We start from the raw sequence: 27,492 nt of genomic DNA, 5'->3' as shown, positions 1-27,492 counted from the left end.
GTTCATGTGGGTGTATTAAAATAGTGCAAGTTGCATGGATTGTATCAATTGTATTTGGTAAGTTACTTTAGTGGACATGATTTTAAAGCTATGGAATTACACATTTGTCCAGGAGATTGGATATGATCTCATGTGATGAGAGCAAGCATACAAAATATGATATTGTTCTAATTATCGTAAAAAATAAAATATAATATTGTTCTAAAAGTTTAATTAGACTTTAGAAGCTCAATTTACAAAGATCTAGTCATCTAGGATGGCGACATGATACGAAAATGGAGCTCTTTCAATGAATTGCACTGAGCAACGATTGCAAGTGGTGCACATTTTCTTAACAATAACGTTGTATAATACCCGCGGCGAGGCATGGACGATAAATTTGTGAGATTCTAATGGTATTCGATTCAGCACACAACTTAGCATCTTAACCGAACAGATTTCAATAAACTTAAAAATTGAAATTTAAAACTATTAGACATATGTATACTGGAAGCTTATTGAGTTGTACACAACAACATTGTGGTATTTACATTTCTATAACAATATCATCTCCTCATGATGTAACTCTGAATGACCGATTCTTTGTAGAGATTATTAAGTAACACGTTAGTATCGTTTCCAAAAGCTCAACATTGATGCAACGTTACTAGGCTTCAAGTGCATAAGTAAGGATACTATTGTCAATTTGCATAGTTAAGCCTTGTGACAATTTCGTAATTCTGTGGAATATAATGGGTGCTAAGAAAGTACCCCCTCGAAGAAATAAGCAAGTTGACAAGCCACTTGCAAGGCGGTGGATATGGTGGGCAATGTCATGAAGTTGAATGGAAGAGAGGCAGAGGAACAAGTGGGCGGAAACTTGAGTAAAATTTTCCTTTAGAGCAAAGAAGAAAGAAGTACAGCCTTGTCTTTTATCACTTTTTTGGTGGCAGTTGAAAGGTCAGTTTCTACTATTTTGTCTGGGTTAATAACAAAGACTATCAAAGCAACGCAAGGCCTGTACGTTTGAAGGCCAGTTAACAAGCTATTGGCTATTCGGTTCCTGCATACTACACGTCCACACCCCCATTTCAACCAAATAAAAGGGCCCGGTTTGTTCTTCATTGGGGGTTGATCGCCCATTTGGACCAATGACACTTACCAAGTTGCAAACTTTCAATTGCACGAGGCGATCGCCAAGAAGTTTTTAACTATAGGGAGAGAACCAAGAAATGTAACATATTTTGCTATTTATACGAATAAGCATATAGCAAAAGAAAAATAAAGAAGAAAGGGATTGAAGGCATAGTCTCAAAGAAAAGAATTGACACCAACTAACGACTGGCAGAATTTTATAAAGTCAATTACACATTTTTAACATCACGATCACAATTCAAATTAATTCAACAAAAATACTGGTTTTGATCGACGTAAGTAAAACTGTCAAAGTTATATTGTCATTGGCAATTCTGACGTAGATGAAATGTACCAATAAGTTATGTTTCTCTCTTTCCCTTTTTTCGGCTTATGTCAATTACACAGATTTTTATTATGTTATCTTACTTCATTGCCAAACAATTTCATTTAGCTACCGTCCAATCTATGCCATGGCTTTTATTCAAAGCTCTCACCACTGCTCCACCACTACCTTTTACCCTTTATTTTGTTACTTTTATTTTGAGCTTTAACATGAATCCATGATCATTCGGTCCCCACATTTTGGTTTGTTCTACATTTCTCTATTTCAAATTTTCAATTATCTCAACCACTTCAGCCCACTTGAAAGTAGATACCACATCGTACAACAAATCAACAATTGGTAGTTCACAAGATATTTTCTTATAGGCCTATCATGTTACAAGTCTGGAAGCGCAGTATGTTTATCTTTTTCCAACATGTGTGAATGCGTTTAAGATTCTCTAAAAAACTCATAAAGGATCCCGGCCACTATGGTCTATAGTTTATGGCCCTATCGTCAATGGCAAGCCGTGCATGTCTCCATTTACTATTTTTCAAGTAGTATATAAATGTTTATGCTTGTGATGTATGATTTGCAGGATGAGTTTTTAAGGCATAAATTGTGTTTTATTGGTTGATCACTGTTTATATGCATGAATTTTTAGGTATTGAAAAGTAGCTACAACCTAATCTTGAATAAAACGTACGGGGGCAAAGCCTAATGTATAGTAACATTATCTCGTGAAACCAAAACCTAAAAAATTCAAAAATAATTAAGATCTTATGGAAGTTATATACAATAACCTAATCTCAGCTCATTCATAGAATTTAGGCTAGAAATTTTTTGGTATAGCTCTTATGGAAGTTACAACACAATTTAATTTGGTATAGAAAATGACTTTGCAGACCAATATTCAACTATATATGACCAGACCGTGTTTTTTTTTTTTTTTTTTTTTTTTTTCCGATAATCATATATGACCAGACCTACAATATATACATACATGACATAGAATACTTCTCACGGCACCGAAAGAATATATTGTCGATTTAATTAAGCTCAACTTGTTCGTATTTTTGGGATTTAAAACTATTATAAGAGATATACTAAATAAATACTTTCGTAAGACATAATAATATATAAATTGCAAATTGAAGAAATTATAATATACAAAGTCTAATTGAAACAGGCCCCCCGTGTTTCAAAGGGCTTAATGCAAAGTTTGTAAAATTGGGCCTTATTTCATTTTTTTTTTTTTTTTTTTCCTATGAACCAGCCTTTATTTAGGTTTCTAACACTATAGTCGCCTTTTTAAAGATTCCTAGGGCTTTTTGGTTTATATTGGGGGCTCTATGCAAGGACTTAGACAGCATATTCTATGCAAGGGCTTAGACAGCATATGCCTAAGGCCGGCCATGGATGTGAAAAAAACAACTTATTTAATTGGGATACGTGTATAATTTTATATAAAGCTCAAGCTATGTGGGCAATTGACATATTGAAATGACATACTATTTTGACGTTTATAGAAATGACTTTCCTAGCATGGATCATCTACACAAAAAATCCGCTTAATGAATATGTGTACTTGTCAAAATAGGGTTAAAATTATATCGGAAAAATTATACAAAAATGGTATGGCCGTAGGGGATAGGTGCACTACAAAACAGTATGTATATATGTACTATGTCGACGTAGCGGGCTGCTTGTCCCAACAAATAATACAAAATGTTCATACATATATGATTTCTTTATTGCTTTTTCATACATTATATATCAATGGAAAACTTCTTCATAAGAAAATGAATTTTTTGAACTATATAAAATAAGCAGTGCAAAATCCTAATAATGTAGTGTTTTCGTTTTCTGATTCAGCATAGATGATAGATTGCTGATCATTGGTTGCAAATTGCAATAATGCATATAGTGTTGGAGATTCATGCTTCTGGTCAGTTATATATGCATGAATTATTTTGACTATGTTGTGTTTGATGTACTCATGTACGTACAGCACTGTATCACCTATATTTTAGTTTCTTTCACGTTTGTAATTTGGTTTAGATGTTTGGATCTTGGCTGCAATGTCAACTACATAGCCGACAGGTTAATAAATCAATTCAAATGAAATTGTATGCAAAAGCAAATGAGAGACACAAATTTATAGAGAGAAACATTCATGCCTGCAGCCAAATTGTAAGGTCTATTAAAGTACCACCACTTGAAAGTTGAAACTAACGGCTGTTTCAAGAGATCTTTTCGACTAATAACTTAATATTCTACGATTGTTATATAAAAAACAGTCAATTACCTCATTTTAAAAATGGTTGTCGCCATTTTTCGACTCCTAAATTGTCGCATTTTTCTTTGTCTTACTATTTTTTTTGAAGTTTGGAATTGTTTAGGTTTATGACTATGAAATCTAAAAAAATTTGGAGTGGAAGAATACGAACCTATTATGACATCACAGCTCATTCTCAACAATGCACTAGTATCACGTCACTAAAAACTGTATAGGACTTACTGGAAACAAAAGTTGCATATATTCTAGTCGGTATATAAATAACATCCTTCTTCCTTGTAAATGGTCCAGCTACCATTTATATGGCTGATGAATTTCTAGGAAGAGGATAGACTTTATGTAAACTCTGCTTCTTAATATATAAATACTATAGGTTGATTACCCAAAAAAAAAGAGTTTACGCGAATGCACTCAGCTTAAATTCCAGATCCTTATGCTTAATTACATCCAGCCTCCTAGCTTGAGGCGCCATCAAATAGAGTAACGGGTCAGAGAACAGGTCAATTCTTGTGGTAACGGTTGAAAGGCACATAACGAGGATAGAGACAACGACATGATAGACAGCTTGATTTTTATTTTTTATTTTTTTTTCGATAACCTATGATAGACAGCTTGATAGTTACTCCTGTTCCTATAAAATATAAATAGACAAATTCACAACGGTGCCTCCATTCCTTCTAGGACTGAAACAAGAGTATACAGCTAAACCCTTTGTCCACTTGTAAATTGGGGAAGCAGATTTTGCTTTAAAAAATGAGATTCGAGAATATTCTCGACCCTGGGATTGAATTCTATAAGTTTTTTTTTAAAACGTTTACAATACAAAATATCTCGTGTAGTAAATTTAGTAATATCAGGGAAGGGCAATTTTTCATTTCCAGGACCATAAGCCCGGTCTGATGGTAGTTGAATTTTCAGGAAATTGGTCATTGGACAAAGTTGTATTTTAATTTCGTTTCTAGTCGGGCACGGCTGATAATTATGGCTCCAGCACAAACCAGGTTGACCATTGTGCAAAGACAATATTACCCTTGTTAAGTTTTTCTTTAGAAAAATCCAAAAAAAAATGTGGCCAATGGGGTTCGAACTTACTGCAAATTTTTCAATTTTGTTTATTACCATACTAGCCCACTCACATTTCACATTAGAACTAACACGAGAAATTTATTATTTAATTAAGCAAATTGTTACAAATTCAAACAAGTCTACAAACAATAATTTAGAATGCAACTTTATATGTATAATTTAAACTTGTGTACATACAAACTAAAATATAAATTAATGTGTATAAACATGAAAGTTAGATTGTATAGAGAGCATGTGTATTATACACATGCATAGTGATCTTTGGAGTTTGCATGTCACATGCACAATGGTGTGTGTATGTGTGGTATATACATACAGTGCATGTGTGTTGTACACATATATAATGGTGTTTATTTGCATGTTTATTGCACACATGCATAATGATGTGTACATGTGTGGTACACACATGCATAGTAGTGTTTGCCAAGGCCGGCCCTAACGACAGTCCACATAGGCGGGCTGGGGGCCCCAAACTTTGGCCCAAAATTAAGGCCCCCATGGCTGAAGCAGTTGTGGTCAACTATTTTCTTTTCGGCCCAAAAAGGCTTTAGCAAACAAACATCCTGTTGTTTTTTTTCGGCCCAACATTGGGCCCAAACATAAATCATTAATCACATATTACATAAAGCCCAAAAGGGAAAAACCCTATCGATACTTTATCAAAAAAAAAAAAAAAAAAATTGAACTGTACAGAGGCTTGAGGCTTGTTCTCCACGACTGACAACTCCTCTCAATCTCTTGGTCTCTGCAATTCTCCAAAGTCTTTCCAGTTCTCCAACTTGCACTCCATTCCTATCTTTTTAACAATATACGTGCAACTCCCAAGTAAGTAGTAGTCTTTTGTTTACTTCTTTAATTAATTGATACATATTAATTCCTTAAAACTTTAATCATACTTATTTGCAAAGTAAGTATTTTTTTAAACTATTCTATGATTCTATACTTCTATTTAATTTCGTTTTCTTTTAGTTTGAGATGACTAGACATTAATAGCTATTGTTATATATATATTTTGTGTGTAAGCTGGGGTTGTGGTGATTTTTTTAATTAATCATATCATTGTTTGACTGTTTGTGAATTTTAATTGTCATTTGTCAGCCTGTCATCATGCCTCCGAATCCTCCGGCTAGAAAGTATCTCTGAGAAAAGGAAAAAGAAGCAAAGATTAGACGATGTCGTTCAATCCCAAAGGGGAGATATACTAATTTTTTTTGGTAACAAAGGACAAGTAGAAAGTTCAAGTGAAATAATGGTTGACGTCGAACAAAGGAATGACGATGATAATGGAGAGCATGAATTGAACGAAGATGTTGAAGCTTTGGTGAATGAAGATGTTGAACCTTTAGTGAATATAAATGTTGAACCTTTGGTGAATGATAATGATGAGCCTTTAGTGAATGACGATCTTAATCAAGATACAAATGAGAATACATAACATGTACTTGTCCACTACTTTGATCAAGCAAATTGGGATAATATTGATCAAAATCTTAGAGATTTAATTGTCGAAAAGGGTCCTATAAGAATTACTGATGTTGATTTTCCCAAAAATCACCTTGGCAGACATTTCTCTTCTAAGCATTACACTTGAATAATGCCAAATGGATTTAAAAAAGATAGAACTTGGCTCATATATTTTGTTTCTTTGGGCAGGGTCTTTTGTTTTTATTGTAAGGTGTTCAAGCAACACATGGACACTTCTCAATTGGACAGTGAAGGGTATTGTGAATGACATAAACTAAGTAGAAAGCTTTCAAAGCATCAATCATCTCCAGAGCATTTTCTTTATTGGAATAGTTGGTATGAACTAAAGAAGAGATTTGACAAGAATGAAACAATTGACAAAAAAATGCAAGAAGAAATCAGCAAACAGAGGGAACATTGGCGACAAGTGTTACTATGAATTCTTGCTTTAGTGAAAGCACTTGATAAATGTAATTTGGCTTTTCGTGGGAAGAATGAGAAGATTTATGATGAGAATAATGGGTTTTTTTTTAAGTTTAATCGAAATGATTACTGAATTTGATCCAATACTGAAAGAGCACATTCGGCGCATTCAAAGTAAAGAAATCCATTATCATTATCTTAGCCACAAGATTCAAAATGAGTTGATAGAGTTGTTAGCAAGTGAGGTGAAGAAAACGATTGTCTAGAAAATCAAAGAAGTTAGGTACTTTTCAATAATACTTGATTGTACACTGGATATTAGTCATGAAGAGCAAATGTCGCTTGTGATTCAATTTGTAGATGTTACATCAAGTTGCCCAAAGGTTGAAGAGTTCTTTTTAGGATTTTTGAAGGTGGATAACACATCAGGACAAAATGTTTTGAACACTCTTGACCTTGATATTGGTGATATAAGAGGGCAGGGTTATGACAATGGATCTAATATGAAAGGAAAACACAAAGGAGTTCAAAGTAGACTACTTGAAATAAACCTTAGAGCCTTATACACTCCATGTGGTTGTCATAGTCAGAATCTTGCTCTTTATGATATGACTAGCTCTTGTTCAAGAGCTATATCTTTTTTTGGAGTGGTTCAACTAATCTATTCATTATTTTTGTCTTCCACAAAGAGGTGGAAAGTGTTTAAAGATCATGTGAAAGATGTGAAGCCCAAGTTAGGTCTCTCGCTAAAGTCGTTGTCAGCAACACGCTGGGAGAGTCGCGTAGACAGTGTTTGTGCAGTTAGACATCAAGCTCTGAAAATAAGAGATGTGTTGGTTTACTTGGTTGAAAACAGTGACGATCCTAAAACAAAGAGTGAAGCTGAGTCACTAGCAATATATGAAATTTAGAGTTTTGAGTTTTTGCTTGCCATGGTAATTTTGCATTATTTGCTTTTTGCTATTAACTCTGTTAACAAAAAGTTTCAAACTGAAGACATGCAGATTGATGTGGCCATACATGAAATGAAAAGACCTATTTCTATTTTTGAGATGTATAGAGAAACTGGATTCGAATAAGCAATGACAGAAGCTAAGGATATTGCAACTATGATGAAAATTCAACCAGTTTTCCGTGAAAGGCGAATCATTAGTAGAAAAAAATAGTTTGACAAGAATGTTAGTGAAGAAATGACTGCACAATTAGCTGAAGAATCATTTCGAGTTAACTACTTCTTATTCATAATAGACCAAGCTCTTTCTTCATTCAAGAGTAGATTTGAGCAGTTCGAAGTGTATGAGAAATTTTTTGGGTTCTTATTTGATTTAGAGAAGTTAAAAGTTGCAGATACAAATAGCTTAAAGACTTCTTGCATTAATCTTGAAGAGTTTTTGAAACATGAAGGTGTTTCTAATATTGATGGGATAGATTTATTTTCAGAGTTAAGAATCATGAGAGAACTTTTACCAGATAACCGTACAAAAAGAAAGCAATGGACGTGCTAAATCATTTGAAGTCACGAGATAACTGTTTTCCAAATGCTTGGGTTACATACAAAATTTTGTTGACTATACCAGTTACCGTTGCATCTGTAGAAAGAAGTTTTTCAAAGCTGAAGTTGATCAAATCTTACCTTCGATTGAGCATGTCTCAATAAGAAAGATTAAATGGATTAGCTATGTTATCTATTGAAAAGTCTATAAAAACTTGATTATGAAGACTTAATTAGTGGTTTCGCAGCTAGAAATGTAAGAATACTAGCTTGTCAGTAGTGCTTAGTTTTTGTAATTAAAGTTTGGTGTGAATTTGTTGATGTTAAGCACACATTTGATTCCATAAGAGTACGAAGGAATTTGGACTTCATTTTTTATCAAATAAGAAAAAAAAAATTGGCTTATGTATTTTTCATCATTTTTTTTACAGATGCCACACTTTAGGATCTCGCCTAGGGCCGCCCTTGGTGTTTGCATATGTAGTATTGTTCATGCATGTATAATGATGTTTGCATAACACACATGTATAATAGTGTGTGCATGTTAGTATACACATGCATAGTGATATTTGCATGTAGGGTATTATACAAATGCATAGTGTTATGTGCATGTGTATCAGACTATTACTCCAAACTTAAAAAATGTCATTAACCACAACAATATCGAAATCAATCAAAATAAATCACACAATTGATTAATTGAAGATTCAAGAATTTGAAAAAAAAAAATCAATTGTTGTTTAATTGCTTGTTGATTCGGTGTCGAAATCGACCAAATTATTTTTCAATTAACAATAATCTAAAATTCAAAAGTGAACAAATATATTACAAAGTGAGAAGAGTGTTTGTCATAAGAGAATAAAATGTTTTCTCATAGCTTAAATCACTAATCACAATATACAAATCAACTAGCTCAAAGATGGAAACAATTAGATCTCAAACAAATTTATAAGTTTCTAGTTGGAGTTGTTTTTTGCTAGATGGAGGGAGAAGAAGGTAGATGTTTTCTCATATCTTAAATCACTAATCACAAGTTCATATATAACACACAAATCAGCTAGCACAAAGATAGAAACAATTAGATCTCAAAAATATTTTACAAGTTTCTAGTAAATTTTTTTTTTTATTAGATGGAGAAGAAGATTATAACTGGTATTAAACAAAAGTAAATTGCTGATGTCAGCCCGAAAATATCCTAAAACCGAAATTATTAATGATAGTTGTTGATGTCATTCCGTTTTTGTCCAAAATCGAAATTACTGTTCACCCCACCTAAAACCAAAATTCCTAATCAATTTATATGTTTGGGCCTAAATATATGTTGAATTTTCTTAAGTAGTGGGCCGGTAAATTTGTGGTCCCACTATAGGTCTATAGCTGCATAAAGTTACAAAAATGTAGTGGGCCGGTTATTTCAATGGGTACTAAATGGGTGCTGTATTGGGCGCCACCAGAATTACATTGGGCAGCCTCCGCCCAAGCCCAAATTGCAAGCCCAAATCGCAAAGCCCAATACACCCCCCACTTCCATCGCCAAACCGGAAAAACCTCCCTTAACCGGTCATCTTTCTCGCGCAAACCCTTCGAACCCTAACAAAAAAAACCCAAAAACAATCCAATATTATTGAACCAATCCAATCATGATTTAATCTAATCGCGAAACAATCCAATCACGAAACACGAAACAATCCAATTCTGCTGAAATTTAATCCAATCGCGACCCAATCAAATCCAACATTCGAGCTTTTGCAATTTCTCCATTGAAGCTTTTGCAAGTTGGGAGAGCGGTGAAAGCTTGAAATTTCGTCATTTCCAGTTGTTTGATTCTTGCATTGTACTCTTTGATTCATTTCCAGTCTGAAGGTACGAACTGAAATTTATTGGATTGTGGTTTGTTCCTGATTAGTGTTTTTAATGACCCATCTCGATTTGTGTTATGAAGTTTAATTGCATTGGCTATATATACTATTTTGGAAACATCCCATGTGCTTGAGGTGTTTGGTTTTGTCGTTGGTGTTCCTTTGTGTGTTTGAGATGTTGTGTCTTCGCAGTTGGTGCTCCTTTGTATGTTTAGCCATGAAACTGTACCTTTTGGTTGTACATTGCTTTTTTGTTACACAATATGATTGTCACTATTGAAGGATATCGACCCTTCAAATCTGAATTTATAGATAACCCATTCAACCGTAATTTTTTTTTAAACCAGTGTTTTGAGAGAGTTTATAAGCAAGGAGGCATTCAATATTGAATGACTATCGTAGGCTCGTAGCCATGACTGTAACACAACATAGGCGCACCAAACGGTAAGCACCCCTACTGTCTTAACTGGTCGAGGGACCCTTCCTGCTGGGGTTATGAGAGATACATAGCCACTGCTTACCGTTAGAGATGACATTTTTGAAGTATTTGGTGATGTTAGATATTCGGTGATGTTAGATATATGTTGTATGTACACTGGTGATGTTAGATGCATAGCCCACCTTGTGTGGCATGTTCGTTAAGGTCAGACCAACTTTGATGTTTCAAGATGCAAGCTATCCTACCTCTTTATGGTTGTTGTAATTTGAGAGCATGTATTAGTATCCTTAGGGTTGTACAGTGTCTTATGATGTGGGGCTTAAGGATATGGTTAGAACGAACATTGACAGTGACGAGTCAATGAGCAAACGGGGCCAAAACCCCACTAAGAACAGTAATCTGAGATGCAAGTGTACTTGTGTTTAAACCGAAAGTGTTTGATTTGGTTCGCTTATCATTTTGATTTACTTGTGTTTGAACCGAGTGTTAAAACTAGTGTTGTTATTTTTAGATAAAGTTTGTGATGAATCTTATTATATTGGATGGCTATCGTTTTGGTAAAAGTTTTTGACCACATTTCTTTTAGTTAACTATTTTTAATATATGTTTACTAGATTATTGGTAGTTTGGGTAGCGGCTTCCGTTAGCTCTTTGTCAAGGATGGTAGTGAAGCCATAATGGTTTAAGTGATTCATATTAGCTATTTCCATTGCCCGAAGTTAAGTTGTAAGAGTGAATTATATGGCTCAAACTTGATATGTTGTTGCATTTCGTGGTCATCTACAAATTTCTTTGAAAGTTATGACCCATGTTAATGGAATGAAGATTAGGAAGAACCGAAATTCAACTTTAGACTTAAGTGTGTTCATTTATTAATTTCTTAGAGTGGTTTGAGTGTTTAGTAATGAACCCTATTCTGTAAGTGTTGTGAATTGTGTTTCCCGGATGGTGATTTAGGAAGAACCGAAAGCAATCCAACTTGAGAGATAAGGTCGATAGACCTCGGCGGGTTTCATTTAGAAAAATTTTTAGTGTGTTTTTGAGTGTTTACTATTTTATTTTGTGAGGGCCCATTGAGATGAAATCTTATTTACAATAGTTATGGCAAGAGGACCTTGAGCTTGTGTGTTCAAGGATAAATTTGCCCCTGTTATTATGGTTTCAATCGATAAATTTGTCTTTTGCATTGGTTCTTTACCGAAGAGGAGAAGTGGTCAGTTATTTCTTTGGTGATTAGACTAGATTTAGGGTAGTGGGGGGAAACGATTATCTTCTGTGCAAAATAAGGAAAGAATAAATTGAGTCCCTTCATTGTACTTCACCATATGTCCACTTAAGAGAAAAAAAAAAGTTTTTTCTCTTGGATGTTAAGAGCCTAACTGTGAACTCGCCAAGTTTTGTCAGTAGTTCATATGTTTTGGTATAAGACTCCACTTGGTTCTTATCATCATGTCCTCCACTCGCGGAACACAAAGAACTTTCCTAATGTGTGCATGGTCATCTTGATTAAGAAAATGAAAAAGTGAGAACAGCTGACAAAACTTTAATTTGATGAGTTATGGGAATGTGATGTTTGTCTTGTTCATCTTTATATAGTATGAGAAAATGAGCTCGAATTTCCTATATATTTTCTTCGAGAGAAACTGAAAAAGAGAATCAATGCATTGAAAGTGAACAACAAAAGATTTTTTTTTAAGGGTACAAAGTGTACTAAGTGTCGATTGTGTGAACTAAAGTGTACTAGGTTTTAGTTCCATAGATATCAGTCTCTCTGTAAAATTGTCGATTCGAGAGGGTGTACAAAGTGTCTTGGTAACCAATAATGGAACATCAATAAAACACAGATTTATCTGCAGTGACTACAAGAGCGACTGCTTGACCCTTAGATGGACCGGCAGTATTGACAAAGGATATGTCTTGAGCAATAAAGCCATCACCGCCAGCACCTAAGTAGAACATATACACAATAAGCTAGTTAACAATGTGGAAAATTAATACTAAACCAAAACAATATTGTAAAAACAAATACAATAAACATGTATATTTGATCATATAGAAGAGCGGTTTTAATGTTTTTTCTCCTTTATGATATGGTACTTTATCTAACTTGTGAGTTCAATCCATGTCCGCCTATGAATCCATATTATAATTGGATACTATTGAATTTTGGTGTTTATTAGTTATAAGCCCATTCATATCATGTCATGTGGGATGGGCAACAAAAATGTTTGCTCATTCCTTAGTCACCGACATAAAAAAAAAAAAAATAGTAGTTCTAGTATTTGAGAATCTTTATATTGTAATATGTGTTTATATTATAGTGTAGGTATCAAGCTTTCTCTTAAATGGACATGTTCGTCGAAAACTTATATAATATCTTCATAAGCTTACACAGTGTAGTCTCAAAACCTTTTAGTTTACAGTCTTATTAATTTGTTTAACGAACGACACTATATAAGCTAATAATCAAATACACTATATAAGTTTCCGATGGACCGTCCGTTTAAGAGAAAGTTTGGTGTAGGTATTGGGCAAACAACATCTCCTTTTGAGCTCTGAGCATGCCATTGCAGAATTATTGCGTATTATACAAGCATGTGGACTTGGGGTTGTTGTTTTACTATCTAGGATGCTATTAAGTTGGTCTATAGTATGATCAAGTAAATGACACGAGGAGTCATATAATTTGCAATATGACTTGGACTACATTTAATTTGCATAAGCTGAAGACTTGAAGCTACTTTTGTTAGAGATTATTTTACATTCTATAAAGTTCTCCATTTTAGTAATAATACGCTTAGAGAAATACTAGCGATGCTACCCCTTAGAGGGGGTAGCATGGTGATACCCCCAAACATGTGATTTAGAGCCCCGTTTGAAAATTAAAAAATGAGTTGCTTTACATCTTGTTGCTAAACTTTCATAGTGCTCATCTTTCATACCTAGTATTTTCCTTTAGGGCTTAATGTTATAAGAGAAGATACTTTTACCATTTTATGATTAGTGTCTCTCAGACATTCTTTACTCACCTTTTATATTGCTTTTGTTCTTGAGTCTTGACTAATGAGTAATGACCTTGATTACATGCAGCTTTTTACAGTACTTGCTTAAGGTCTAGATATACATGGGAACAAAACTGAAGCGGTAAAGCATTATAGGTGAGAAGCTTTTTTTCTTTGGTTATCAAATTCTTGAATGTACAATCAAGGTGGTTTTTTTGGGTGGTTTCCCTATGCTTGACGAGGGACAGAAATTGTAAATTGAATATTTTATGGGTTATGTATATTTTATAGATGTCATTATTGTACATATGGTTTAAGTGGAAGGATGTCATTATTGATTGTTGGAAGGATGTAACACCTCATTCTATTTCTTCATATATACTTGGAGTTATCATAGCAAGCTTATAAGTATATTAGTTTTACGACTGGGATTATCTCTTTTTTCTAATGGTTTTCTTTGTACATTGTTTATTTAAATATGGTTTACTAATACTTATTTTATTTTTCTTTGTAGCGATGGGTCCTCGATCAAAGAATGTGAAGAATGTAGCGAAAACTACATTCAAGGGTGTTAAGAAATTGTTTGGTGGCAGTTCCTCTAGCGGTGATGCAGTTGGAAGAAAAAGACATAAGGCAGATGGCTTAACATCATCAGTAGCGTAGGGGACCATTTGGAAAAAGAGGTTCCCGAGGTTGATTCGTTTAGTGAATATAGTGTAGATAGTGATACTAATGTAGGTTTAGATGTAGGTTTAGACAAGACAAAGGGAAGAGTATAGTAGAAGAGGAGAGTGAGAGTGAGGAGGAGGATGAGCGGGGATGATGATGTTGAAGAAGAATATGTGGTAGAAGACGTACCACCAAATGGAAGAAGCACCTCCGTATTGGATTTCGTAAGAAAATCCAATGATGATTTGGAGTTTCAAAGAGGTGTGTATGGGGGAGGCCCGTATGAGTCAGAGTTGTTGTATGACTATGCGGTGCATGTCGCTCGCGATGTTTTGGAGAGAAGGGTAATATTTTGTTTTTCTTGTGTACTTTGATTTTCTTTTACAAAATCTTTTGTTTCTGTTCATATATATCTAATGCGTGCTCGGTTGTTTCAGGAGGATCGCGGAGCATTGAAGTGTGTTTCACACTTAGCGAAGTTATCCCAATGGGATTTCAAAAATGAATGTGAAAGGTCTCCGAGATTTGCCGTGCAGTTGAGAAGGACTGGGTTGTTTGATCTCGTGGAAGGTTATCACGAGCATATGGATCCACCATTGATCTCTGCGTTTGTGGAGAGATGGCATCCGGAGACCAACACCTTCCATATGCCAGTTGGGGAGATGACTGTGACTTTGGACGATGTTGTCCAAATCTGTGGAGTTACTGATTAGAGGAAAAATGGTGCAAGGGGACAAAATTTGAACTTACAACAATCGATAAATCTCTTTACATCTTGGTGCGGGGCTCCCTATTGATTTGATTAGGGAGGAGATGGAAGCTAGCAAGTTCACTTCAAAAGTAAGGCTAGAATTCATCCGAAGCATTTTGCGAACAAGATTCATGATAGCCCTATATGTGACGCTTTTAGGAATGTGGTAGAAAGGCCTCGAAGTTTCCGGGATGTTCAACGGACTGTTAGAGCTTTTATTCTGTTTTTCTTTGGATGTGCCGTTTTTACTGACAAGTCTGGGACTGGAGTGCCTATATGTTATCTGAGGCCGTTGTTGAAATTCAGTGAGATAGAAGAGTATGCATGGGGTGCAGCAAATTTTGGCGCTTTTATATAGAGGTCTCCGGGCTGCCACATGTGCGAAGGTGAAAGGGGTTACAGCTATATGACTCTTCTACGTAAAACTTGAGTATTTTAGAGTTTATTTTTTTTAATGTTAATTTTATTACTCTATCAATATGTTAACTATTTGTGTATATCTAGGCATGGATCTATGAGTATTTTCCGGTATTCATGACAGTCCCAAACTTCAACTATATCTCGTCTCAGCCCGCGTGCTCCGCAGACATCCCACATCGCTCCACACTATTACACGACACAACGTATACATTGCAGTTTTATCGGCGATAATTGATGATTTGAATGAGTTCAATGTAAGTATTAAATTCAATGACAATTTGATATTTAAGTTTGTTTATATTTATTTTTAGTAATTGATCATTAGAGTTGTTAATGACACATTTGATTTTGTTTCAGTTGTTTGGCATCCCTACAAAAATATCGAGATACAAACCCGATCGATGACATTGCATTTTTGAGGGATTGCTATGTTTTTCAACATTGTCGAGCTTTTTACTGCCGCCGCAAGGGTGGTGCGTCCGGTTAGTCACGTGCAACTTGTACCTAAAGATCCTCCAATGCCAAATTGGAGAACAAAAACCGCGGGGCCACGCTGGTATGAGGTGAGCTGACCAATATTGGGCCACTTTATCGAGTCGTGGGCAAAAATCACGTGATCCAACTTTGCAACCGAGGACCTATTTCGCCTTATCCATGGGAGTGTCATCAAAACTACATGACTTGGTATGCGAGGAATTCTCATGTAGTTTTGGTGAACCCCGAGCTTCTTCCTATTCATCCCTCCCCGAGACACCGCCCTAACCGTTCACCGATTGTAAGTATTGTGATTTTTAATTGAGTTTTCTCTAACTGTGATTTTTGCATTCGATTGGTAACTTATCTTGATTTTTTTTTTTTCGGCGTAACGGCGTCATCGATGAAACCACCGCTTTTGCTAGAGAGAGGTCTGCAATTGGTCGGGAATGATATGCCGAGGAGGAAGCAAGGTCCTCCTTCAACAGCGCATAACTTGACTAGGTGCAAGTACATTGGTGGGCTTATAGTTGATTTGTTTCAGTTTAGGGTTTGTAACTTTGTAATTTAGTTTGATGGATGTAATTTGTTTCAGTTTAGGGTTTGTAATTTTGTTAACTTCGAATGAATTGATGGATATAATGTTTGCATGAATGTTTGAATGTAATTTGTTTCAGTTTAGGGTTTAATGTTTGAATGGAATTTTATGTATGGATGAATTTGATGAATGAGAGTGTTTGATATCTGATGTTTGAATGGAAAAGTGGAATTTGATGAATGAGAGTGTTTGAATGGAAAAGTGGAATTTGATGAATATGAAAGTGTTGTAAAAACAAAACGAATTTTGAAAAAATTTCTTCCAAACGACCCACCAGATCGTTTGGCATAAAGGCCAAACGACCACAGCAGATCGTTTTTCCTTTATACCAAACGACCACGGCAGATCGTTAAACTTTTAATCTCAAACAACCCAGCCAGATCGTTTGGTCTAAAGTCCAAACGACATGGACACATCGTTTGGTCTAAAGGCCAAACGACATGACCACATCGTTTGGCCTTTAGACCAAACGATATGGCTGGGTCGTTTTGTATTAAAGCCAAACGACTTCACCGTGTAGTTTCGGTCATTATTGACAACATACGAACATTATTTCAAATCACTCGATTGCGGTCCGAATCAACTAGTTGATCACTCGATTGCCATCCGAATCAACTTAGTCGATCATTTGATTTCAAAATCACTCGATTGATGTTCGAATCAACTTAGTCGATCGCTCTATTTCCAAATCACTCGATTGCCGTCCGAATCAACTTAATCGATCACTCGATTTCCAAATCAAATCAAATAAAAGCCCTAACATTATTTCCAAATAACAAAAAAATAAAATAAAATTACATTTGTTCCAAATTACATCAAAATATCAAATTACATCAATATATCACTTAGTCGATTGCTCGATTTCAAAATCACTCGATTGCCGTCCGAATCAACTTAGTCGATTACTCGATTTCCAAATCAAATCAAATAAAAGCCCTAACATTGATAACATAAAAATCAAATCAAATTACACTTGTTTCAAATTACATCAAAATACAAATTACATCAAAATATCATATCGACAACATACAAACAACTTAGTCGATAACATGTACTATTGGGTCTTTAACGAGCTCCTTTTCCCATATTAAATTGGGAATGTTCAATGCCATAAATTGCAATTGCCTTACTGTCAAGGCCAAATTCCAACTTTCAGCAATATCATATCGAGCTCTAAGCCATTGGCGCATTACTAGAGGAATCGGACAATCTTCAACAAGTTCAACATTGACAAAATGATTTCCACCAACATGTGCTTACCCAACACTTGGGTCACTCTCTCGGGGATTTGCTTGGGTTCTCAGGCATGAGAAGGAAGCACTGACGAGCTCCTAAATGCATAAGGACAACATTAAATCTTAAAGCAAATAAGTATCCAGCAAAAGGCATGCTCATCCACTTATTTAAGGGTGCGTAACCTTCTTCATGTAGGATTTCCTTCATCGAATAAAAAACCTCACTTTGATTGTACAAAGTACAATAAAGGGGGAGGTTGTCAGTAAGCTCTTCGTATAACTCCCTTCTCATCTGTGGCCATTCTTCTTGACTTCTTCCTAATGCAATGCAGAAAGCTCTATAACCGCAGTTGCCATCGCCAACAGGGTCATGGACTCTAACAATGTATTTATACATTTCTTCAGGAATATCCAACCCGTAATCCTTAGGACCCCTCGTCTTTCCAAAGTCTAAGCCATCTCTCACATTTCGTGGTGTGGACCGTTTTAGAGAAGGCTTATTTCGTGGTGTGGTTGTTTTGGTGTTTTGGGGAGAAGGTTTATTTCTTGGTGTGGTTGTTTTTGGTGTTTTTGGAGAAGGCTTATTTGTTGGTGTGGTGTGGATGTTTTGGGTTGGTAGTTTTGGAGAAGACTTCTTTCTTGGTGTAGTGTGGGTGTTTTGGGTGGGCGTAATGTTTGGTTGTGACGAGACCCACTCTTCATGGTCACGTTGAAAATGTTCAAAATGAGATGGATCTCGCTTTGAAGAGTTATCATCTCCAGTTGAAGCTTTCTGCAGCCTACCTTTCGGCCGACCTTTGGTTTTGCTTCCTCACAAGGCGTACTAGCCATGTACTTTCTCGCACGGCAATCTCCATAAGCTTCCTAATCATAACCCTCTAACTTCTTCAAAACCATTGCAAACCTATTCATGAACAAGTCCATCGAAGGTGCAACATCGGGACCACCACCCACACATTGGGAGAAGCGGATAATGTTTTCCAAAAGGGTCGATAGCGATCAAAGGGATGGACCGCTTCTTGCTCTTCAAACTCAATTAATTCATGAGCACATGGCGTCCATGGCTGGCGGCGCAAATAGCACCAACACCTTATCTCTCCATCTTTAACACGCTTTTACGCGGGTATCTATTTCTTCAAATAACAAGTCTAAACACTTGCGTGAGACAAGGCCTCCGAAGTTCACGAAACAAAGGAATCCGGTGGTGGTGCTTTGAAGTTACAATCATACTTCTCTCGAAGGTAGCTCTAATCTCGACATCCGGATCTCTAGAATCGGGTGGATTAAGCTAAACATACTCAAAAAATCATGACAGTTTGCATTTCCTAGTACATGCTTCACCTGAGCATGAGACCCTTCAACTCTATTGGTCGTTGTACTCCCAAAGTGAATGTGTTGGTCAGTCTAACAACATATGAATCAATCCCTATGAGGAAACCAAGTCTCTTGCAAATAACAAACAAAATTGGAGTACTCAACCCCGTAATATTTTTCCAAATCATCCCATCTACTGAAAAATAACCTCTCGTCTTCGATTTGACTACGTTGTTCCACGAACCGGGCCTTCTACAAGTTCTCAGTAGTTGGAAAAATATCGTAACATTTTGAAAGGACGCCACGTAGTATATGCCATCTACATAGATGCTTGTGTGTGTTAGGAAAAACTCGCCACGCACTCATCGTAAGCTAAGTCCCCGCCGACACCACGATCACCGATGGGCTTATGTCACCAAGCAAGCCACTAAAATGATGCAAGGCCCACTCATAGTCGACCGTTGTTTCGTGATCAAGCAAAGACTGACACACGGTGAAAAGATTTCCACGCTGAAGTCACCCCAACAAACTATCGAAAAGGCCACCGATACTGGTAGTTTTGTAGGTAGCGTCTAACATGAAAAACTGTTGGAAAAGTCCGAGCCAACTTAACACCTTCCTCGGATGGGCCCATAACAATCCGTTATCTCCTCGGTATTCTCATCCCGTCTCAACTCCTCAAAATAATGTTCTTTTGCTAACAACTCACGCAATCTCGAATTGTGTGAGACCGCTCATATCCATTTCCTCACCTTCCGCCTTTGCAAAGTGTAGACTTGGGATATACTAGAGATGTTATCATGATACCTATTCTTGAATCACTTTTGTTTAGGTTTTATTCCACACTTACTCATCTCCTCGACAAATACTTAACTCGAACGGTTAGTCGAGTAGCAAATGCATGTCCTTCAAGGGTCTTCGCCAATGGATGGTTGTGAACACCATTAAGAATCCACAATTTTCCAACTATCGACAAGGTCTTGCGTTGGAAAACACCTTTTAACTTAAATGGACATCTCGATTTCTTGGTTCCCGACCTTCTCTTATTAGCCTTCTCTTAGCCTTCCTTCTTGTGTGACCGATACACACCCGAAAGCACTCGCAAGCCAAATTCAATCTTGCTACTTTCGGTTTCCTTTGGCACACTCCGACTTTTTCAATGACCACAACAACATTAACTTGTCTTCCTCTAGCGGGTTGCCCAATCGATTGCCTCCTCGCTACGTGTATGAAAGACCTAAACACATAAAAACAACAACTATTATTAATACACTAATAAAATTATATTTAGAAAATTTAAAAAAAAAAATGAAATCAATGCCTACTCAATCATACCTTTTCCTCAGAGTAAAAAACTTCTTGTTGTATCACTTAAAATCGGTTGACAATCCACATCATTCAAGTTTCCGGAAGATCGGTTCCCGGATAGCGCAAAGAATTCTACATATAGAAGAATAAAACAAGAGTCTCAAACAATTTGCATTTAGTTTCAAAACGACCCAGCCATGTAGTTTCATCAAGAGTCCAAACGACCCGCCATGTAGTTCTATAGTGTAATGAAACGACCTGCCATGTAGTGTTGTAGTGTAATGAAACGACCCACCATGTTGCTTCTCAGTAGTGTTCTCAAACTACACCGCCATGTCGTTCCGTAGTGTTCTCAAACTACAGGCCTATGTCGTTTGATAGTGTTCCCAAACGACCCAGCCATGTCGTTTGGGCTCGGGTTTTGCATTCATTCATTTTGCATTCATTCATTCATTCAATCAAGTGTTTTGTATTCATTTTAATCAAGTGTTACCTCATTATTTAGGTTTGCATTTTGTCGTCGACGATTTCTCAGAATTTCATTTGCTCGACTTGTCGCATCTTCAAATTCTTCACCTTGACCTTCAACATTTTGTTCCACTTCTTCACTTTCAACATATCTTCTATTTTCTCCTTCTCTAATTTGTTGTTCTTCTCTAATTTGTTGTTGTACCTCAAACATTACCTCAAATACTTCTTCTTCATCTTCATGTTCCATTTAGAGAAACTTGAGTGTGTAGAGAAACTTGAGTATGTATGTAGAGAAACTTGAGTATTCTATGTAAACCCTAAACTCTAAACTGAGTGAATGAGTATTCTATATATATTTGAAATTTTGATATATTTCGAATAATTGAGTGAAATATATTTGTAAACCCCCCAAACTAGTTTATTATTTACAATTGAATAAAAAAAAATGGAAAATAACAAGTTTAGATATAAAACAAATTATTATTTTAGATTTGGATAATTTAGTGAAATATGTTTGAAATTAAATTTTTTTTTATGTCGGTACGAAATTTGTAAACCCTAAACCCTAAACCCAAACCCCAAACCCCCAAACTAGTTTATGATTCAAAATTTGAAAAAGAAAATAAAAAATAATAAGTTTATAAATAAAACAAATTATTATTTTGAATAATTAAGTAAAATATGTTAGCAATTTAAATTTGTAAACAACTCTAAACCCTAAACCCTAAATCTCAACCTAGTTTATGATTCACAATTTTAAAAATAAAATAAAAAATAACAAGTTTAGATATAAAACAAATTATTATTTCAAATAATTAAGTGAAATATGTTGGTACGAAATTTCTAAACCTTGAACTCTGAACTCTAAACCCCAAACTAGTTTATGATTCACAATTGAAAAAATAATAATAATAATAACAAGTTTAGATATAAAACAAATTATTATTTTAGATTTTTTGATAGCATGTTTGATTACATGTTTTAACTTGGTTATAAAGATACTATGTCATAAATGATAAAGAGTGTAGAGTGCATGTAGTTTTATTGATGTAATTGTGTTGTTTCTAATCCAATTTTTAAATCGGATTTTAATTTTTCTAATTCAATTGAAATCGCTTTGAGTGCATTTGGAATCGTTTGAGTGCGTGTCCATCGCCGTTTGAGTGTACACTCAAACACGTGACCAAGTCGTTTGAGTGTATACTCAAATTACATGTCCAAGTCGTTTGAGTGTATACTCAAAAACTACATGGACAAATCGCTTTGAAATTTTAAAGTGTTACTCACACTAACACACAAAAAGTGGATCGCGGCCATATCATTCGCGGCCATTGTTTCGTTTTAAAACACCGTGTACACTTCAAATACCTTCTTTATCCCATGTCGTTTTCAAATCCCCAAAACATTCAAATCAAAAAACTACTAAACGCTCGCCATGTCGTTTGAGTGTATACTCAAACTACATGAACCCGTCGTTTTGAACATTAACTTCCATCAACCCCTTCTTCAAACCTTCTTTCTTTTGCCATGTTTGTTTGAGTTGTTGTTGTATTTTCAAACTTGCTTTTGGTACATGATCTCATTTTTCACGTGCAAAAGATTAAACCTTTGGCCGCATAGTTTGAGTGTTAATTTTGGTTTTGTCTCCAAGTTTTATTATCATCGATGATTAATTCGTATGTGTGTTTTTTGATAATGAGTGTACTTCTATATTAAGTGTATAAATCAAACGACTTTTTGGTCATGTGGAGTTTGAGTGCATTTTGACTCAAACGACATGGTCTACTTTAGTTTGAAAAGGAATAAGTACACTTCAAAAAATGATGCATGGAAAATAAGTTTAAATGTTAGTGTGAGTAACACTCAAACGACTTGTCCATTTTATCGTTTGAGTATACACTCAAACGACTTGGCCATGTAGTTTGAGTGTAACTCAAACTCAAAGTAACCTCAAACGACGACGGTCATGTCGTTTGAGTGCATACTCAAACGACATAGTACACTCAAACGACTTGGACAAGTCGACATGGACATCGCGTTTTCACTTAATGAGTAACACTCAAACGACTTGTCCATACCATGTCGTTTTGAGTATAAAACGTAAACGACTTGGCTCAAGTTTGTTTGAGTGTACACTCAAACGACATGGTCGTCGTCGTTGAGTAGTAAACAAAAACGACCGGAAGGTTCGTTTTGGCGATACCGGTTGAATTGGTTGCTGGGCTTGAGCTTTGATGGCAAACTTGTAATATGGCAAATTTGTAAAATTTCTTTTTTTTTGAGGGGTTGCCCAATCCAATTTGATGAGTGCCCAATGGAATCACCGTACTAAATATGTATTTGGAAATTGCTTGATGAAAAAGACAAAACCCACAGTATTTGAGCATAACAGTAGCTAGCTGGTTGAGATGTTTGGTACGGCTAGACCCAGTTGCTTGTAGCCTTGTACAGTTGTACATACATAACAACCCAGTGACAATATTGTAAAAAATCTCAATCTAAAAAGAAACTTGGAAATGAAATTGTTTTGGATTAAAATGCAAAACTCCCCCAACATTTTACCTCCTCTCAACAAACGAAGCACACAATGGATACATAAGAAATCCACTTGATTTCAGACATAGAAAAGTTTGGTATACAAGAGTTCATTCCAGGTATCTTGAAGTCCAGGCAAACACCAATGCACGCAATCAGCATAGCTTGTTGGATTTGCCAACTGTTGAGGAGTAAGCGGACTCCATTGCTTCTTGTAAATTGCTGTATGTGCATCCTTTCGGTACTCTGAGAGTTGAGTAATGTTGAGAAATGAAATGGGCACTTTAGATTTATCAAATTCTTCTCTTATAACTTGCATTATGCCTTTGCGTGATCCAGTTCCCCAATATGTTGGATCTTCAATAGGTTTTGTTTCGTTGAAACAATTTCCATTTGGCTCACCACCCCATTCAATGCTCCTAAAATATTCGAACTCCAATTTAAGATGCATCGAGTCACAAAAGTGAGGTGTGCGGTTTCAATTTTCCTGTGCGTTCTTGTGTGCACGTGTGTATTTTTTTTTCATAATTCATACTACAATTTTCGAAAATTCATTGGAGCACATTGTTGTATTTGGATTGGGCCATTGGAAAATTGAAAATACAGACCATTTTTCTGAATTTTTGTCCCACTCCCACCTACACCATGTAATGGGAACTATTTTCAATGGTAAAAATGAATAAATAGTGAAGAAATAGGCAATGAAACAAGAAATAACCGTACTTACTTTTCATGGTAAGGAGACATGCTTGTGAAAAAGACCCTGGTTTTGTGAGGATCCATATTGCTTTGCACCCAATTGACCATACTTGTCATTGCCATGCGATATGCCTCTTCTGTTTCAATCTCCACAATCTCTTTTTTCTCTTCGTGAAATGAACCTTGCCTGTCCGCCATGCATGAAAAATCAGGAAGAGTGTTATTAGACTCATGAACTCATCTTGCGCACTAGCTTTTAGAGAATCAAAATAATTTGTACTTAATTGAATCATTCAGGTTAGAAAACTAGTGTGTGCTCGGGTCCTCGGCCCAGCTCATGGCCTAGTTCGATTTTATTTTTGCGTGATATAACCATTGTCACCAAATTCGGCGTTTTTTTGAAAAAAACGCGTTTAAAACCCGAGATATTGGCAAGGCGTCTGGTTCCAATTTAAAACCCGGTTTTTTAAAAAAAAACCCGCTTTTAAACGCTTTTTTTAACTTAAAAACGCGTTTAAAACCCGAGATTTTGAAAATCTCTCGTTTAAAACTTTTTTTTTTTTTTTTTTTTTTAATCAAAAAAAAAAAACACGAGAAGAAAAAAGGAGTTTTGGAGTTTACCTTTTTGAAGAGTGAGCATTAGATTGACTTATTGAGACAGTTCTATTTTGCTTTGGACTATTAATAATTAATTGAAAATTTTAAAGTTACTAACTTATTTGTATAACTTAATTATGTCATTATGGTTGGTAATTAGTAGTATCTTATTTAGAGTCGTGTTTTGGTACTGAATCTAAAACTTAGGGGCCATTTGTTTTTGCCTCTTATAAGACCTCGAGGTCTTATAACCTCTTTATAAGATGTGGCCAAAGTGATTTTTACATTTTTTTGGTTTTTTTTGCCTTTATAAAAGGCATTCTACTAAATGTCTTATAAGAGCTCCAATTCTATAAGTACCAAAATTAGATCTACTTCAATTCTATAAGTCTTATAACTCAAAATGACTCAAACACCCCCGCCTATATACCCCTAAATTTCATTTATCTCTTTTCTTCCATTTTCATTATCTTATTTTCCAAATAACTCCATTACCCTTAACCACCACCAGACTACCACCACCACCACATCAAGTATATTAAAAACCACCACCACCACCACCAACCACCACCGCACCACTTGGATTTATTAAGACCAATATCTTCACCTCCACTACCACCACCACCACCGCACTATTAAAAACTATTACCACCACCACCACCGTGTTATTAAGACATCCACCACTTCTACTACCACCACCATCACCATGCTATTAAAACCAATATCATTTCCACTTTTATTAAGACCACTACCACTACCACCGCCAATTAAGGTAGTTTCCTAAAATTGATATTCTAATTATCAAAATTGATTTGAAACCAAAATCAAACTATAATGCTTATTTCAAATTAATATATTCAAGTTAAATGTGATGTAGAGTAGGGTTATATTTGTCAAATAACCATCTATAAGATGTCATGTATTTGTTTTTTCTATTTTTACAAGTGCTTATAAGAGGAACTTAAAATTAAAAACAAACCACTTTATAAGACCATCTTATAAGACCCTCTTATAACACATGGTCTTATAAGACCCTCTTATAACTTAACCCAAAAAAACAAATAGCCCCTTATAGTATTTGGATGAGTAATGATAATTTGATACTTTCATGTATTTGAATTTTCTTTCATTTGTATTATTTTTATTTTTATTTTATGTGTCTATTCTTTTTTCCACTCTTATAAAAAATCAAACTTCTTATTTATTATATTCTTTATCATCGGTTTTTACTGTTTCTTTTACGTATTACCCGTTTTAAACCCGTTTTACGGTTTAAAACCCGTTTTTTATGCCCCACATTTTTTTACGCTTTTTTTTCCGTTTTTTTCCCGAGACGTTCCATTTAAAACATGAACTAAGTTTTTTTCAAGTACACCGTTTTAAACCCGTACCGTAATTGGTGACAATGGATATAACGCGGTAATGCCCAACGAGCCACACCGTCAACTACAAAGGGTAAGCCCGTGGGCTAGATTTAAATCCGTAATATTGCACGTTATTTGAAATAATTTTAACTTTTTCAGTTCAATTAAAGGTTAGGATGTTACAGAAATTTAAGCTTCTTGCCAGTCATCCACCAAAGGTAGCTATTGAAAACTATGATATCAGCTCCTTTCCAATGTCGACCATGTGTATTTATTGAATCCTTACGTATGATTCTATCGGGAACTCTATGTATAACTGCATCATCCGAGTTTGACTCAAGAAGAAATGGTGCCCAGTAGAATTCAATTGTCGCATTGTAGTCCTACATATTTTCACACAAATGCTCGATCAAAGTGAAGCCAACTGCATAATTTGATTTGTAAAGAATAATATTATCTCATTCATGAGGTAGAATTTCATGTTACCTCGGCTCTGAAGACTGTGAGGGAATCAATTGTTTGCAAGGTTTTTGCACTTTTTGGAATAGATCGATGTAGTAGACAAACCAATGATATATATTGGCCTCTATTCAAAGAGTCGCCAACGAACATCATTCGCTTCCCTCGAAGTCTTTCTAACATAAATGTCGCGTTGAAGCTTTGGATTGGAACAAAATTAATGAATTAGCCAAGTCACATGGTAATTAAAAATGCACTATTATATCATTGCACTATTAATTTTGTGAATATATTCAATAACCAAAATGCACTATTAATTAAAAAGAAGAGCACATAGTAAATAAGGACCTAATTTTAAGTTTTTCTTTATATTAAGAGATTACTCGAACAAAGAAAAAACTTGCAAGATTGACTAACCTGGGTAAGGAGCATCCATGAGGCTGCCACCTCCATGACTGATACTCCTTATCAGGCCTTCCATGCTCTTGACAAGTTATCTGAGGTTGTATATAAGGACACTCCGATTCTTCATAAAGCGGCCTGGTTGATGCATCACGTACCCACTTCCCACTAAACACATCACATTCTTCTCCTTCAATCTTCCCAATGGCAAATGGCACCTTGTGTATGTCCTTCTCTACTCTCACCTCCAAAAACATGCAATCTATCTCAGAAAACAATGCCACTTGGTGTTTATTAACATAGTAAATGGACTAAGTTTAAGATATTCGCACCTGGAGTTGATATTGGTTGGTAAGCTTTGAAATATTGAAAAGGTTGTCCTAAGAAACAGTTGAGGTCATTGCTGTAGAGAGCAGTGAAGAATAATATGAAGGCCAACAATGTGAAAAGAACGGGAGAGAAGGGCGTCTTTCTTACAGATATAGAGTATGAAGTAATGGAAGGCTTCATTGTTTTTGTTTGTCTATGTGTCTGAGAGCTTATTAGCTTTGAGGAAGATAATTAAGTTCTGTTTAAATGAATTCTTAATTACCATAAACCACAACAAAAATACAGTTAAAAACAAAAATACGACCACATTCCATTAGATTTATTGATTAATGGTAAAAATATATTGAGAAAATGAGAAAAATGG

The 27,492-nt window shown here is 35.5% G+C and overlaps 3 protein-coding genes across 4 annotated transcripts; 2 read left to right on the top strand and 1 right to left on the bottom strand.

Annotated features, from left to right (window-relative positions):
• The first annotated feature begins 7,045 nt into the window (after positions 1-7,045).
• LOC147483497 (uncharacterized) lies at positions 7,046-7,621 on the top strand. The gene has a single exon (XM_086579576.1). The coding sequence runs from the start codon at positions 7,046-7,048 to the stop codon at positions 7,619-7,621; it is 576 nt and encodes a 191-aa protein (XP_086435702.1).
• Positions 7,622-7,900: 279 nt separating this feature from the next.
• On the top strand, positions 7,901-8,402 carry LOC147483496 (uncharacterized). Its single transcript, XM_086579575.1, has 2 exons — positions 7,901-8,004; positions 8,288-8,402. Exons 1-2 carry the CDS (start codon positions 7,901-7,903, stop codon positions 8,400-8,402), a joined length of 219 nt encoding a protein of 72 aa, XP_086435701.1.
• Positions 8,403-23,223: 14,821 nt separating this feature from the next.
• Positions 23,224-27,401, bottom strand: LOC147483495 (protein trichome birefringence-like 33). 2 transcript variants are annotated; one of them, XM_086580488.1, is made up of 6 exons: positions 27,131-27,397; positions 26,814-27,033; positions 26,424-26,595; positions 26,121-26,320; positions 24,005-24,163; positions 23,224-23,696 (listed from the first exon to the last, which is right to left on the bottom strand). In XM_086580488.1, the coding sequence occupies exons 1-6, from the start codon at positions 27,306-27,308 to the stop codon at positions 23,357-23,359; spliced, it is 1,269 nt and encodes a 422-aa protein (XP_086436614.1). In that variant the 5' UTR covers positions 27,309-27,397; the 3' UTR covers positions 23,224-23,356. The 2 variants fall into 2 exon arrangements, with proteins under 2 accessions (XP_086436614.1, XP_086436615.1); XM_086580489.1 differs by having other exon boundaries at positions 23,554-23,915; positions 27,131-27,401.
• Between the last annotated feature and the right edge of the window lie 91 nt (positions 27,402-27,492).

Source organism: Coptis chinensis, chromosome 8 (assembly GCF_015680905.1).
Source record: "Coptis chinensis isolate HL-2020 chromosome 8, ASM1568090v1, whole genome shotgun sequence".
Classification (NCBI taxonomy): domain Eukaryota; kingdom Viridiplantae; phylum Streptophyta; class Magnoliopsida; order Ranunculales; family Ranunculaceae; genus Coptis; species Coptis chinensis.
Note: the sequence above shows the minus strand (reverse complement) of the source record. Positions and strands in the feature narration are given on the sequence as shown.